General features: G+C 34.6%; 1 protein-coding gene across 3 annotated transcripts; it reads left to right on the forward strand.

Moving 5' to 3' along the window:
• Positions 1-840: 840 nt before the first annotated feature.
• Positions 841-11,733, forward strand: LOC117121534. Of its 3 annotated transcripts, XR_004447577.1 has the most exons (11): positions 841-976; positions 2,565-2,767; positions 3,151-3,234; positions 3,455-3,518; positions 4,023-4,118; positions 4,788-4,873; positions 5,371-7,897; positions 8,366-8,759; positions 9,370-9,425; positions 10,307-10,608; positions 10,642-11,733. XR_004447577.1 is itself a non-coding variant. In XM_033266763.1 (10 exons), the coding sequence occupies exons 2-10, from the start codon at positions 2,627-2,629 to the stop codon at positions 10,360-10,362; spliced, it is 3,504 nt and encodes a 1,167-aa protein (XP_033122654.1). In that variant the 5' UTR covers positions 841-976; positions 2,565-2,626; the 3' UTR covers positions 10,363-11,733. The 3 variants fall into 3 exon arrangements, 2 of the variants coding, with proteins under 2 accessions (XP_033122654.1, XP_033122655.1); XM_033266763.1 differs by having other exon boundaries at positions 10,307-11,733; XM_033266764.1 differs by lacking the exon at positions 841-976 and adding an exon at positions 1,112-1,214 and having other exon boundaries at positions 10,307-11,733.
• The last annotated feature ends 4,137 nt before the right edge of the window (positions 11,734-15,870 follow it).

Raw genomic sequence — 15,870 nt, forward strand, 5'->3', positions numbered from 1 at the left:
TGTCTGGGTAGGGTACTGACGGGACTACACTACACTTGGTAATGATAACTTATCATTGCTATCGATTTCGTGTCGATGTAACGACGATAGCAAACAGGGTGAAAGTCTTATCACATCCTCGTAATCGTATGTCTTTCCCTTATCCATTCTAACCAAGACACAAGAGGAGGCACATCCTAGGCTAGTTAGTTAAGACACAAGTTTGTCAGCTATAGTTCGGTTATGACTGTCTAAAACTATCCATAATTTGTTACAAGTAACAATCTTCAAGAATCTGGTTGCTGTAACTAGAATTGGAGTTTCATTAGCAATTTCTTCGCGGTGAAAACAACACTTTATTACAACACCGGCAAACTGTCCGCCGCTAGTCGCCATGTTGTTGTTTACTGTTGTTGGCTGTACCACAACACGTGAAGTTATTGTAATAAAAACAATTTAATAGTAGTCTAAAAAATTTTATTCTGTAATTAAAATTCAAACTATATCTAATTATAATTTTTTAATTTGTTTCTAAAGCAGTAATACGAATTTCACAAATAATAAACTACGTATCAAAAATACAATATTCGAACGAGTACAGTGACGTATGCAAAATGTCGTGTGCTAATCCAGCGCAAAGAACTTTCAATTTCGTAAGTTTAAACGTCATTTTCTCGTATTTGCAGAAGTTCTGACGGTCGAACTTTTTTTTGGTGCTTTTAAATATTATTATAATAATTATCATAATGAGTAAAAGTATTAGGAAAATTTCGGAACGGGACTGAACGTTAGGATTTTCACCCCATGGCCTATCATGCGCACAAAAAAATATAGACCAAAGGTCATGCATAGATTGCTTGTTATTATAGGTTGGTGGTGGCGGTACACAAAAGAACACGCATTCAAATTATTTCCTGAATTGAAATAGGGCCTAGGCTAGGCCTAAACACGTTTGTTGAATTTTGTGCTAGTTAAACTTTTAAATGTATACATAAAGGTATGTTCTTAGTTTAGAGTTTTCTATTAGATATATCATTTTTGTTAAATAAATAGCTGGGCCTAGCATATGGAAATTGCGTGTGTTGTAAAAATGTTTTTAAAAGGGTTTTCCCCGTGGCAAAAAATTGAAAGCGGCAACGCCTCCTTGCTATGATATATGATGTATTTGCTACCGACTGCTGAGAAACAGAAACTGATTTTTTTCACTCTGTAAATGGTTAAAAGTCTTCCTAGTGGTTAGTACTCAATGGTGTGTATAGTTAATAATAGTATTAAGTACTAAGTAGTATGTAGGTCAGGCCTAACCTATAAAGTCAAAGCAAGAAAAAAGAGCTTGGACTCGAGGAGGACCGAGGAGGATAGTAGGATCATGGTAGGATTGAAGAAAAATGCCGTGTTTCCGTGTTTATTGTATAAAGTAGAGTAGGCAAGCCACTTGGCATGGTCTGTACTAGGCCTACTACTATTATTAGGTAGTCTGTATTGTAAGTAAAGTATACTTAGTATAGTATTGTACTAATAAAATACCAAACTATGCACTTGTCCTTGCTTGCCAAGTTAAATAAATACTACCTAGTTTATTTACCTAGGCCTATATAGGCCTAGGGATTTTTGATCTATTTTTTTAGACATGATGGGGGATAGGCTAGGCCTAGCAGAAGTAGAACTTCATTTACTAACGAAAAATGATATTAGCAGAATCACAAAATACATCGATAAAACTTAAAGAAAGCTTATCCAGGCAAAATTTGTCAAAATGATATGATATTGAGAATATTTTATTCTCAATCGTTACATCATCACTATTTCATAATACAAATTGTATTGTACATATAGGCCTATGATGTCCAAAGTTCAGTCCCATATTTAATAAATATGTAAACCATGGATAATATGGATGGTCATATGACGTCACATCATGACCATATATATAGGCACATCATGGCTAAATATGGGCATACAACAGTTTTTTGTCTAAGAAAATTTGATACCTGTAGCATGGACAAAGCTTTAGTCAAGGAGTATCTTAGCATTAAAAGCACCAAGTTAGGCCAAATAAAAAAAAATACTAGTTACTTGTCCCCTCGCGCATCCATTTTCTCTGCCTCACCAAATTTATTTTATTTTCTTATTACCTTTATTTTAAAAAATGTCCGAAAATCTGTCTAAATCACATCAGTAAAATCCCTTTCTCGATTCGTGGCTAGGGATACATATGGTATGAATCATGTCTAGTGCTTCTTTTATTTGCTTTCAATGTGTCTGCTTGGTAAAAGTTAGCCTGGGTTCCAGGCCCTAATATTAGGTTACTCACTCTTTATTGCACTTAGTGCGCGCCATACCTAATTTAATTGGCGTCCCATACTCGATTTCTTTTTTTTTCGAATTATATGCTTTCAATGTGTCTAATTGGTAAAAGTGAGAAAGTAGTAGCTGTTTCCCAAATTTCAGGACGAGAAACTATTTTTTTTTTGTTTCAGTGGTTGGTTATTAAAAAAAATATTAATAGTACTGTGTGATATGACAACAAACTAAGGCTTTCGTTTACCAGTTGATGAATATAATGGATAATTCTTTATTTTCAGATCAGGATCTGGTCTTTTTAAATTAATAGTTGCTGAAAAAGTTTTGCTCATCATTTCCAAATATGGCAGCGGCTAAAGTGAAACAGCGTTATGTTGTTCTCCACCATCCAGACTTTGAAAACTTTGATAATGAGATGTCTGTGGAAGACTATCAATATTACACTAAACATAAGGATGAGTTTATGCAGATGTGGAATGAGCAAGTATGTACATTGGACGTTTTATTAAGTCTAAGTTTATCGGAAAGTGAATGTACAGCACTCTTTTGAGCGAAGATAAACATAATTTTGAGTAATTGCCTTCCAAAGTTATTTGTGCATACATTGTTTAATAGAATTAACTATCAAACTAAAGGTTAAATGAATGATTTGTTGATCATTTCCAGAACTAATACTTTGGGACATGATTAATAGGACATTAAACTGTTGATATAGTGAAAAACAAATTTGGATTTTTAGGCAATTTTTTGAGCTCCCATATTTTATAGCTCATTTACGGTACTCAATACTGGCCTGTGTGACAACTTAACCATTTCACCACGACATGCCTCAATTTTCTGATCTTGTTTCTTTCTTGATTTCATCAGCCATTAATTTTCTGGAAACGACTGAACTTGAACTACAAAGGTTTTCTTGTTGATTATGGTACAGTTTACAAACTAAGGGCCTCGGTGAGTACACCTTGATTTTAACAGTATGGAGAAATACAATTTGAACTCCATGTAAAATATTTTTTGGTATATGGAAAAATACCATTTGAACTCCATGTATATTATATGCAGATACCGAAAAAAATTAATTATTAGTAAATTATTGATGTATAGTAAATTTATTTATATATTTAGTTTTATTATGTTAATTTTGTTCATAAATATAATTTATTTATTACAGGGTCCCCTGATGGATATGTTACTAAAAGAGTGCTGGGGATATATAGACAGGCAGACAACTAAGGGTAAATACCAACTTTAAGTTGTAAATGTTAAAAGGAAGCTTTCGATTTTCGCAATGAAGCGATGCTAGAACGGAATCACTCATGCGTGACTGTCCTACCAGGTAGATTTGGTCAAATCGCATCCTAGATTCCAAGCGACAAGGAGAACTTAACGTTATCCCATGCGCAGAGGACTTTTAGTGATGTCATTACGTTCTACATCCGGCTGTCGTCGAAAGCTCCCCAAAGTTAGGTTAGAAAGTTACGTTATAAAAAGCTGAGCCGTATCGACCGCTATCTGTAACGTAAGCGTGTCACATAATCATGGTGTTGACGTCTTCAACATAGTACTCTACGTCAGTCTTAGTCTGCGCTCTTGGATTTTATCTCCCAAACTCCCACTCATTCTTTACTCAATTGTTATAATTACATTATAAAAACAGGTTTGAAATTTAAAAAGATGAACATTAATTGAATAAATTAAACTGATTGATGATGAATAAATATTTTTTATTTGTATTGTAGGTAACGATGTTGAACTTGTTATGCGGCTCATTGAAGATGGTTATGTGTTAATGAAATCAAGAGAGCTCCTTCCTTTTGTTGATGTTCGTGATAAAGGTAGAAAATCTTTTGCTCTATGAATTTTCTACAATATTTTATTAGATGATAAATATTTAAATTTTAGATAATACGTTATGTTAATCTACACAAGCAGGAGCATGGGTATACTGCATAAACTTGGTTAAAATTACTCTAAACATGTCCAATCAGATAAGTGCAGCTATTAGCCATATCGGTTATCTGTATTTGGCATGCTTGTCAAATGAAATGAAATGAACCGTAAACACATTCCATTTTACAGAAAAATTCCTTCTACCACAACATAGAGTAGGCCCATATCTGCAAGTGCAGTGTAAGTGCAGTGTAAAATCAATCATCGTGTGTTTGGGTTTAAATTTATTATATTATTGCTTCCAGATGAAACAATTTTGACATAATGGACTTTTCTGCTAAGCCCCGCCCCTTGGATATTGTTGCTAAGGTTCCGTTTGTAAAGACACATGTGTATTATTTGCCATGTTCTGATTGGTCATTTGTTAAGTTTGATTGACACTCAAAAAATGTCTTATTAGAGTTAGGTTTGCCTCTTTTTTTTCATCATTCTAATATTCTTGGAATATAATTTATGTAAATTTTGTAGTGTTATTTTACAACACATTCCTTGTGATTAATTAATTCAGTATGTTCAATGATAGTCATTACATTTTTTGCATCTTCTTTCTATAGAAAAATGTCCATTCTTGAATGACAGCACAAGAAAAAGCTTTAGAAGATTGTTTGGAGCACCTAAAAAAAATGGTTTACGTCTAAAGGTTAGTTTTTAGCTCCGGTGAGGAGCTCTAGGAACAATCCTCTGATTGATTAATAGATCTTTTTTGTATGGTGTTGGCGAATATACTCTACTGCCTGAAGAGCTCTAGAAACACTTGGCTGATTGATTAATAGATGTTTTTTGTATGGGCGGCTGTTAGGGCCAATATACTCTGCTGCCTTTATTATGCTGCCCACATCGGAGCTTACAAGATTATGAGAACTTGTTTAATAATATTGCATGCAAATTTAACTTTACAGACCTCATTCTATAGGGCCTTTTCTGCCCTAGGCTACAAGCTAACTTAGACCAAAATTTAGGCAATGGCAAAGCTATGCAGTAAATAGAGAATTTCTATGTGTCACTAGTTTTATATTTGAGTACATGTAACAAGAGTGCCAACAGTATATGCTCAAAAGAATTATATCTAATACAAAATATTATATATATTATTTATTCTGATGATTAACTTAATGAAAAGTATATCTCCTATTGCAGGTTTGGTTTCAATATCCGTTATATGTCAAATATACTGGCGCTTTGTGTAAGTATTTGAAAAAATGGATCAACGCGACAGAATTTATAGAAGAAGACACTGGGAACTATTGGAAGCTACCTGTAAAACGTGTTTTGGATGCATATGAGCTGGATTACTCCGTGTTAATGGGTAAAAATACGAAGCCCCCATGGGAACATACGGACACTGATAGTAGCATGTGGTGGGAGAACGGGGGCCTGTCAACAATGATGTTTCTCTCACCAGAAGGGCCCAAGATTCTTGCTCGGTACCTAGATTTGCATGTACCTGAATACATGGACAAGAAAGAGTTAGAGGAACACAGGATAGAGCAAGAAAGAAAGGAAGCTGCTAAGAAAAGGGATGAAAGAAATATAATTGAGTTTGCACTGAGGAAAGAAGCGGAGAAAAAAAATCTTGAAAAAAAAATGGAAGAGTTGCTTATTAGTAAGACGCCTATGCCAAGTATGGGGGTGTTTAAAGGGAAGAAACCAACTATACCGGAAGCTCTCAATAACAAAGCAATGCAAGTTTTCAAATTACAAAAAGTTCGTCGAGATGGATATGAATCCAATGAAGATGAAGACTTGGAGGATCCTGAACAGTTTTACAGAAAGTTTGAAATTAAAGCTGAGCTTGTTGATAAGCCACCGCCAGAGGATTGTGACATTCCAGTTAATATATTCTTGGATGCTGCAGAAATGCGAAAAGAGCAGAGGAGGTTGAGAAGTGAGGGTCTTGTTGATAAAGAGCTGTTTGGTGTTGATTCGTCCAAGAAGAAACCCTTAGTGATTGTAGATGAAGATTCAGAAGGTTGGGATGAAGATTTAAGTTATGTGAAACTTAGAGAAAAACTATCCAAGACTGGTGCTATTCCTAAAGAGACGAGCAATGGCAGTGAATCAGGCTCACAAAGCCAAAACTCTAAAGAGAAACTGAAGGAAGCTATAAAACTGGAAATAGATTCCATCACCAATCACATCTCAACAAGGAATATGAAGACAATGGAAAAACTATCAGAAAGTGATTCTGAGAATGATGAACCATCCTCTGAGAAAAAGGAGAAGAAAGTACGTAATTTGACAATCAATCTTGGTGGTAATGGAGGACAGCAACGAAAGGTTGTAGTTACAATTGATAAGGACACACTAAAGAAAGATGCTGGTGGAATGGTTTGGGAACCACCAGAATTTGTAGATTTACTTTTTGCTCAGAAGCTTCTGGCAAAGATGGATGAGAATGATGATGAGGATCCACTTGTTCTACTGGCTAAGCAGATTATGGACATAAAAACGGATGTTGACTACACAAAGAACTTGGACTTGGAGTGTGCAAGCAAGCATCTCCACGTTCTGAGTTATCAGTCCAAGCTGAAAAGATATCCTAACCTGCGGAAGGATATCAGTCCTGAACAAGAGAAGTTGAGAAGTAAGCAGTACAGAAGAAGTGTTGAGGCTTTACAAGGATACGGTATAAGAGCAATTGAGTTAGCTCGAGGTCATGTTATCTCAGCCACTGCATGGAGGTGTGACCTCTTCATGACTGAGGAGTGTTTGGATGGATTAGTAGTTGTAAAAAATACTAAAAACACAACTAAGTTTTCACATAGAACTGAAAAAACCAGAAACCGAAAGCAACGTGTAAAAGCTCCAAAAAACATGAAGAAGGTGATTCGAGAAGAGCGGATTAAACAGAAGAAGGAAGAGCGCATGAAGTCGGTTCGACTAAAACAGGACATCATGCGAAAGCAGTGGGAAGAAGAGAAAGCAGTTGTGGGGAGACGCTACAATTCAGCAAACAATATTGGTGATGAAACACCATTTATGATGTACAAGAGTCTATTATGGGAAGTAGTCAAGGGCGATGTACGAGCAATGAGGAATATGATTACCGTTTTGACTGATACACGTAATGACGACACTAGCGTGACCTCGCTAACGAAAGAACAGAAGCAGCAAATTGAGGATGATAAACAACTTATTGGCGTCTTGATTAAGAAGTTAACGGAGTACAAAGACAGCAAACCGTTCATTGCTTTTCCTTCAGGTATGGAGCAGGTCACTGACATCTACCATGCTGTCATTATGGCCAAGATGCTACGTGAGTCGTTGAGAGAACTAGAAACCGCAGACAACGCTCAGGTTCTTCCAAGCAGGAGTCTCATTTTAGACACATTTGCGGAAATGGTTCCACATTTTGCTGAGGAAGTAAAATTTGATAGTGTACAAAGGGTAAAAAAGTTCTATGAAGGCCGAGAAAAGTACAAATCCTTCATTGAAAGGAAGATTATACAAGAGGCAGAGAGAAGGGTGCAAATAGAGGCCAAGGAGAAGGGGGAATATGTGACGGTGGAAGACCGAGTCAATTACACCAAACGTCCAGAATTCCAGGACTTGGTCTATGAAAAGCTTCTAGAAGGCTCCAAGAATCGTGCTGATAGTGGAAAAGAAAAGAAGAAGAAGACAAAATCTGAAAAAGATAAGAAAGGGGAATCATCAAGTGCTTCAGGTGAGTTATGTTCATAGATGGCAGCAAACGATTAGCAGGATCCATTACTCAATGATCAAGATCTGGATACCCATGTGTGTGACCATGCTTCAAAATAAAAAAAGCCTAAACACATTTTGCAATGGAGAGAAAAAGCACCTCTCTTCACATAATACTCTATATTAAAATCTTACCCCAAAATAAGTACAGTATTGGGAATGAACCAACTCGAGCGAGAGGTGAAAAAGACTGCTGAAATGTGTGCCGGGAAGTACGTCGGAGGGGTAATGAAATATATTATTTAGACCAAAATGTTCTCTCTGCCTAAAATTACATTAAAGAAAAAGAAACATGAGTCTTGATAAAATGTATTCTAATAATAATAAGGATACCTTACTCTAATTTATTTTCTTTTTTAAATCCATTTATTTGTCTATAAGGCCCTTTAAATATTAAAAAGAAAATAATACTGTTTTCTTTTTTACACAGAGCAAGAACAAAAATCCAACATTTCCTTAGACCAACCTGAAGACATAAAATGCAAATCGCCTCCCAGAGATGATGGTAATGCGGATTCGTCATCCAAGGGATCTAGTTTGTCTGAAGAGGCGAAGGCACAGGTGGAAACCGATGTGCAGCTGTTTCTGAGTAGAGGATGTCCGGAAGACTCGTCCCTTGAATCTAGGATATTCTCCGCACTAGATCAGGAAAAACAGGATGAAATAAGGAAGCACTACAGAAAAAAGGCTTTGGAATCGGAAAAAATAGAAGCGGTACCTAGCAATGATGATGTTACAAAATCAAAAAAATCCTATGCGTTCAAGTCCTGTTCTCATTGCGATAAAGTTGAAACTAGTCGAAAGCAGTTTAAACAGTGCCAAAGGTAATTTCAATACAATATTACATATATACGCATTGAGATTTTAAATTTAGTGGCAAATTTGGGGGAGGGGTTTGGAGGGGCATGTTCCCCTGCCCCTACTAGATCCACACCTGAGGTAAACTTTATAAGACTTCATTGGAAAGATTATATAATAAAAAGCTATCTTGGGTGACCAGTGAAACTTGTTCTATGGTGTGTAATTTCTTTTAAAACAGTTGAACTTGCCTAAGTTGAAACCAAAATGCCATTGAAAAATTGTTCAACTTATAAAAAAATTTGACTTACAAGTTACAGATTGTTAATTGAAAAACTAAAATTTGCATGTAAAATAAGATCGACTTCCCGTCTGTCTTCGTTTTTGTCTCTCTATAATATTTTAGGAACCCGTTAGAAACAAGGTCTTTTGAATTGTTACGGGTTATCCTCCATGGCATTAATAACTAATTTATTATATTCCTGCTAAGAACATTGAATTCAAGATTCCAACTAGCTCAAAATCTTTCAAGTTTAAATCCATTCAGAATACAGTACTACTAATTACCAGTTTTACTACCGAACTATACAAGCATTTCCATTTCATGCCTGACTGAGATATTTTTTTTTTTTGTAGATGTGTTGCAGAGAAATCAAAAAGAATAAGGTTTTACTGCACGAAGGAATGCCAAGGTATGTAATGATTTCTTAAGTGATGACATCATAGATGTGTATGTGATGCCACAGACCACCGTTCCGCAACCTATGGGTCGCGACTCAACAGGGTCGCAGGAACAATTTTGATGGGTCGCACAGTCTCTTCTGATTGTGAAAACTTTAATTAATATGATATGACAGGGGCGGATCCAAGATTTCAAAGAGGGGGATTCAGAAAGTTCCCACAAAACCCAAAAAGGGGGGTCCGGGGTCCTCCCCTGTGAAAATGTTGATTCCTAGATGGCCGGAAATGAGCTTTCCCGACTATGAGGTGTCTTTTAATGACCTTTTAAGTTCTTTAAAATTCAAGGTTTTCCCCCTTTTGAAAAAGGTCAGGTAATTTTTTCTCATTCTTAGGCCTATACATAGAGAAAAAAAAAATAAGACATATGAAATATATTATATTCCATTGCAACAATATTGATTAGTTGGATACGTAGTCTTTCCTCCATGGATCGATAGGCCTGAAGAACACACTTTTGTACATAAATTATTACGACAGTGTTTGTTAAATTTATTCAATTGAAGGCTAATTGAGTCTAGTTTGTCTGATCTGCCAACCTATGCCTAGGTAGGTTAGCATGCCTTTTGTAAGCCAGGACCCATTAGTATTTTGTTACGACCCCCTCCCACCCCAGATTCACCACTGTATGAACAAGGACAAACAAAATTAAATTAGAGGAAATGAAAGTACAAATAAAGTGTGCCATGTGCGTCAGTTTACTTTATAATGCATGTGTTATCATACTCTAGTTTCATGTTCAATAATATACTATCAAAACTTTTATGTCTTTGAAACCCATAAATCACTATTCTACAACCTATTTTAATTATGTTTTTTTCTTTTTCATTAACAGTTAATGACTGGAAGCTGAAACATAAGGAGCAACATGCAACTGGTATCTTTAATTAGAATTAACTAATTTCCTTTACTGTAACTGTAAAACAATACACCTCCTAACTTTCACGCATAATGTGCGATTCTCATGCATGCGCATCCACTTTTTACATTTCACGCCTACGTTGTATTATCTCGCGCATCATACATATGTTTTAAGATAAAATATGTAGGCCAATTTTACCCTAAAATACATAAAAGAGAAGTGAATTCGTCATTAAAATATTAATACCGACGGACGACTGTATACAGTCGGTAGCAGTTCCACTAAAAAAAATTTTAAGTAAGGTAGAGGGCGCTCTGTATTGTGATTATTACATGGAGGGCGCTATATACATTTTTTTTTTGTAGCACGCATCAGACATTAACAATGTTGGCAGGCATAAAACAATGTTCAGATTATCAATCGTCATTTGTAAGTAGCTATCAGACCTCTGCAAGGGCCAAGGTTCCTCCTGTAGATAGTCAATATGGTTAATATATAAAATAAACTTCTAAATAAATATATTGTAGCATAAATCTTGGGGTATAAGATGACTCTGACCTTTACTTGGAGCCCAAAAATACATTTATTACCTGTGTTGACATTTACTCAATTAAACCAAAAAAAATGAAAAATTAAACCAAACTCAATTTAAAACATAGTATGTAATATACGGTAGTTGCATTTTATAGCGCTTTATACCAATGTTGGATTTAAATTATAAATGCAGTAAATAGAAAAAGTACAATGAGTTAACCAAATGTAGTCTGACCTGAAGGCCTACTACAATAATGTAATGTGATTTAATAATGAATTGCTGGAGGGTGTAAGGGTGTGTATTTTCAAGTTTCAAATAATATATTGCCACTTTTAATGTTGAAATTATATTGGTATATCTGTAAGACCAAATGTGATGATCATATAAGATGATGATTGGAGTTGGTGGAAGACCAACTCTCGCCTTCAGCCTCATTGATAATAGTAATGGTCACATGACTTTTAATTCGGAATAAATGTATATGAAAATATGTATCTTATTTACGTTTTTTTCCAAATTTGTGAAGGAATATTTTCTGTATATAAATTTTATCATGCAAATCAATCATATAAAAGTAATCATGAGAAAATATACATATGATTTTTTTTTGTGTGATTTTATTAAAAGTGTTTGTTTTATATATATATGGGTATGCACTATAATTTAGCATATAGAAATTTTGTTGGCAATTTATTTTGAGCATAAATTCTAATGAATGAATTTGTGATAAACTTTAAGTTTAGGGACAAAATAAATTCTGTTAAATGAAAACTAGAGTTAAGGATAACATTTTAAATAGTTTTAGTATTAGGTAAGGTTGGCACTTATGCTGTATAAATATTAAAGTTTTATTTGGTGTGGAGTACTTTTTTTTCATTCAACTGCATTAGCTGTGTGAAGCTCTATTAACCAAGCCATAATGCAAGGCTTTGGGAGTATTTTGGTGTGAAGACTTGTTTACAGTGGGGTCCTTCTAGTGGTGATTGGGCAGTGCACCGGGAGACAGTGCACCAGGAGACAATCCCCTACTCTTTTCCGAAGAGTGTACTGCGTTCTTTAACGTGCACATGGGCCATAATGCACATGGGACCAACGGCTTCAACGTCTCATTCGATAGACGGTGCGCTATTGTATTAACTTGCATTTCGGCCCTAAGTCTGAAATACAAGGAGAGCGGTGATGGGAATTGAACCGTGAATCTTCACGGTTCAGTGCACACACAGTGGCTACCACCAGGTTAGCTGACTGAGATAGTGAATTCCTTGAACACTGACTGCTCCTGTGTTCTCTGCACAACATAGGTTTGGGCCACACTGCGTCCTAAAATCCAGACGACAAACAAATAAACAATAACATTTAAAAAAAATAATAATTCTAAATAACGAGTGCCTGATGCATGAATGAATTATTCATTCGTAAGTAGACTTATGGGATATCATAGATTTTACCTAGAAATTGGTGGTTACGATAACCATTATACGTGGTAGGTTTTTATGAGGTATTCAAGAAGAGTATATGCGTTTTATGGAAATTTATGAATACTGTACTTGTATTTACTTTCCACAGGCTCAATATGTAGTTATATAGTAATATATTATATACGAACATCTCGTAGTAGTATTGGTAATGGTTGTAGTGGTGAAGGTTTGTTGGCTGTGTAACACATGGTATGGCCGTAGAAAGAGCTAATGATTTGATTGGTAGATGTGGTGGCGGTTTAAGATTTAGGAAAGGAACCTAATTAGCATGTTTTATCTTAATAATATAGAATCACTGGAAAAAAAACCAATAATAATTCAATACTATAAAGGTACTGTACACAATTTATATTGAAATAGTTTGGTCAAGAATTTCTCAAATGAAATAGCCTGTATGGAAAAATTGTCAAAATCAATAAATTTTTTTAAATCTTATAGTGATGAGTGCTTTTGTGATCTCTTATTCTTTTTGAAGATGTATTGTTCCTTGCAAAATAACCAACAAATTATTTCTGAAATTAACTTTACTATTTTTGAAGTAACATAAAATTATCTAGAACACTTCTCCAGTCACTGGAAGTGTTTTAGTATCTTTATTGTAATTATCAAGTTTAAAAATTAGGGTACACATTTTTTTAATTAAATTATTTCTATGCTCAAATTCATAATTTGTATGTTACTGCAAAATGAGCAAATCAATTTCAGAATCATTTTTTTTTTGTCATTTTCAAGGGACAACAATACTGTACCATGTTTAGTAGGCCATATGTGAATATATTCCAATGAAGAACTATCTGGAATACAGTACGTCAAAAATCTACATACATTACATGAAAAGTTGAATTTAGAATTAATATATGTACATATATATTTTTTTCTCACAAGCTTTCACCTATACTGCGACTACTTCAACTTATATACTGTACAGTAATACATATGCTGGCATCGCAACCCCCTCCCACCCCAGACAGCTAAACATGCACTCATCTAGCAGTGCAATCAGCGGCGGCAGCTCCATAAATTGGCCTTCATGGAGCTCCAATATATCCAAAAGAGGGTCCAAGACAAAAGACGGCCTCGGTCAGTTCTTTTCTTTACCCTTCAGCTGGAAGGGTAACCCTTCCAGCTGAACTAAAGGCCACATAGAGTAGGTAGAGAATTTTAGTTCCCTGTTGAAAAAATACATATACTCAAATATTCTTATTGAATACTTAAGGATATTCTTAGATTTTAATAAAATTTTGTCTATAAAATTTTCAACAGGAAGTAGAACAACAATAATGACAAAGAAGAATCGGTTTCAATTTCATATTTTATTTTATTACATTTTCAAGAGACGAAAAAAAAACAAACATTAAAATTGAAAACAAAATAAAAAATTCAAGGTGAAAATTAGTTAGCAATACTCTGGGGACTGTCAAAATAATGTGTGAAACACTACAAAAATTACTCTCACATAAGTGGTGGGGGGGGGGGGGGGGGGGGGGGGGGGGGGGGGGGGGGTGTTTTGCTTGACCATAGAAACTGGTACATGGCATTTTGAAAATTAGCTGTTTTGGAGTACCATCCTTACCCCATTCTCCTTTTTTTCCCTTATGTTTGGGGGATCCTATCCCCAGCGCTCCCCCACCCACCCTTAATCCACTCTGCAAAATACTGTACTAGTTATAGCTGCACAAACACAACTACAATAACCAACTTTTTAAAACTTATTTGATTAAAATATTACAATAAAATATAATTTTAAAAATTTCAAATGTAGAAATTTCAAAAAATGAAATCAGACAATCACGACATCAAATTGCACAAATAGAAGAATTAAGTGCAGTACTTAAACTTCTTTGACTAGATAAAATTTGGTCTCAAAAATCTATTGCAAATTTTTCAGAAAATTATTTCTGATTACTTAATATTTTTTGGTAGTACACTGCTGTTTATTATTTTTAAAATTAAGGAACTCAATTAAAATTTAAATGATGTATGTAACTGTTTTTATTTATAAGTTAAATTGAAATAAAAAATATTTTTATTTTAAATGAAAACAGAACAATAATAATGATGATTATCATAATAAAATATAATTTCAAAATTGCAAACGTTGAAATTTCCGAAAATGAAGTCAGACAATCACGACATCAAATTGGACAAATAGAAGAGTTATGTGCAGTACTAAATTGAAATAAAAAATATTTTTATTTTAAATGAAAACAGAACAATAATAATGATGATCATCATAAAGCATTGTAAATTGGGAACTGAAGTTGTTTATAACAGTTTACTGTTTATTGTTCCTGTGTTATATAATAATGATGGAAAGCATTATATAAACAAACTAATGAATAACTGTTGAATAAATTTAAATAAATAAATGAAACTATAAAATATTAATGGAAAATGTTTAAATAGTTGTAAAGAAAACCAGAGTTATAGCCTATGTGCTATTCAAAAAATGTGCGTAACAGATATATCCTGATCCCAGTCAACTTTCCTGTAGCAGATTCGCCTGTGTCAGTTGGCAAAGTTTGTAAGGACTTTAGTTTGTTAGGGAGAGATTGTAGGGCGAAAGTTTTTCAAGAGGGTGAGTTTGTAGAAGGTATGGTCGTCAGGGGCGAGTCTGCTAGGGGGAGAGTTGACTGTTTCCTATTCTTTTGCTTTAGGACGGGGGTGAAGACAGCGTATAAAACTGATCTTACTACCAGTATACCCCGAATTAAAGTAAATGGTTGTTATATTGAAAAAAACTAATGAAAAATATACATAAATAACAATTTCTTTATAAAAGTATGTATACAAATTTAATAAATATTTTAAATATGTTTGTAGCAATACTCTGTTTAAGGCAGAAAACGAATGTATGAGAAAATTATTATTCACATGAATGGAAAAAAAAAGATTAGGCTAGTGTACTCAAAAGATTAAGTTACATGGTTATGTCATAGGGTCTGTGGTTACGTATGATATTGGTTCTTAATAGGTGGCCGATGGGACGGGCCCTTAAATCTGGCCCATGTGAAAAAAAGTAATTAAAAACAAATGATAATAAAATTAAAATAGATCATTTGATAAGTAATTTTTCCATCAGAAATGAAGACAAAAATGCAACCCTTGGACAACATCCACTGACAACGTTTCAGGAACACGGCTTGTCATAGAAGCTTGTTTAAAACATGTGGTGGTTTAAGGCTTCACTTGCTTTACTTGCTAATTTTCCTCAGAGATTTTGTCCACAAAGTGACTTCTTCCTCCAGGCTATTTTCCTCCAGCTATATTTCCCCGTGGTAATTTCCCCCAGTTTCCGATGTATTATTCAACCTAGTTTTCCAACCAAAATTTGTTATCAGTCCAGGTGGATCATATTTAATTTGTTTTTATTTTTGCTTTTTTTTTTTATTTCTCTATAAAATAGCGATCGTAACCAGAAAGGGCCCCAGTCTCGAAAAGCCACAGGGGCCCCCGGCCCCAGCGTTGCGCCACTGTTATAGATCAATTATTGTGTTGTTGTTGCAAGGTTAAACCATAAAAGG

The sequence above is a fragment of the Anneissia japonica genome, unplaced genomic scaffold, assembly GCF_011630105.1.
Source record: "Anneissia japonica isolate Jap-2015-1 unplaced genomic scaffold, ASM1163010v1 scaffold287921_len548085_cov176, whole genome shotgun sequence".
In the NCBI taxonomy this organism is placed as follows: Eukaryota; Metazoa; Echinodermata; class Crinoidea; order Comatulida; family Comatulidae; genus Anneissia; species Anneissia japonica.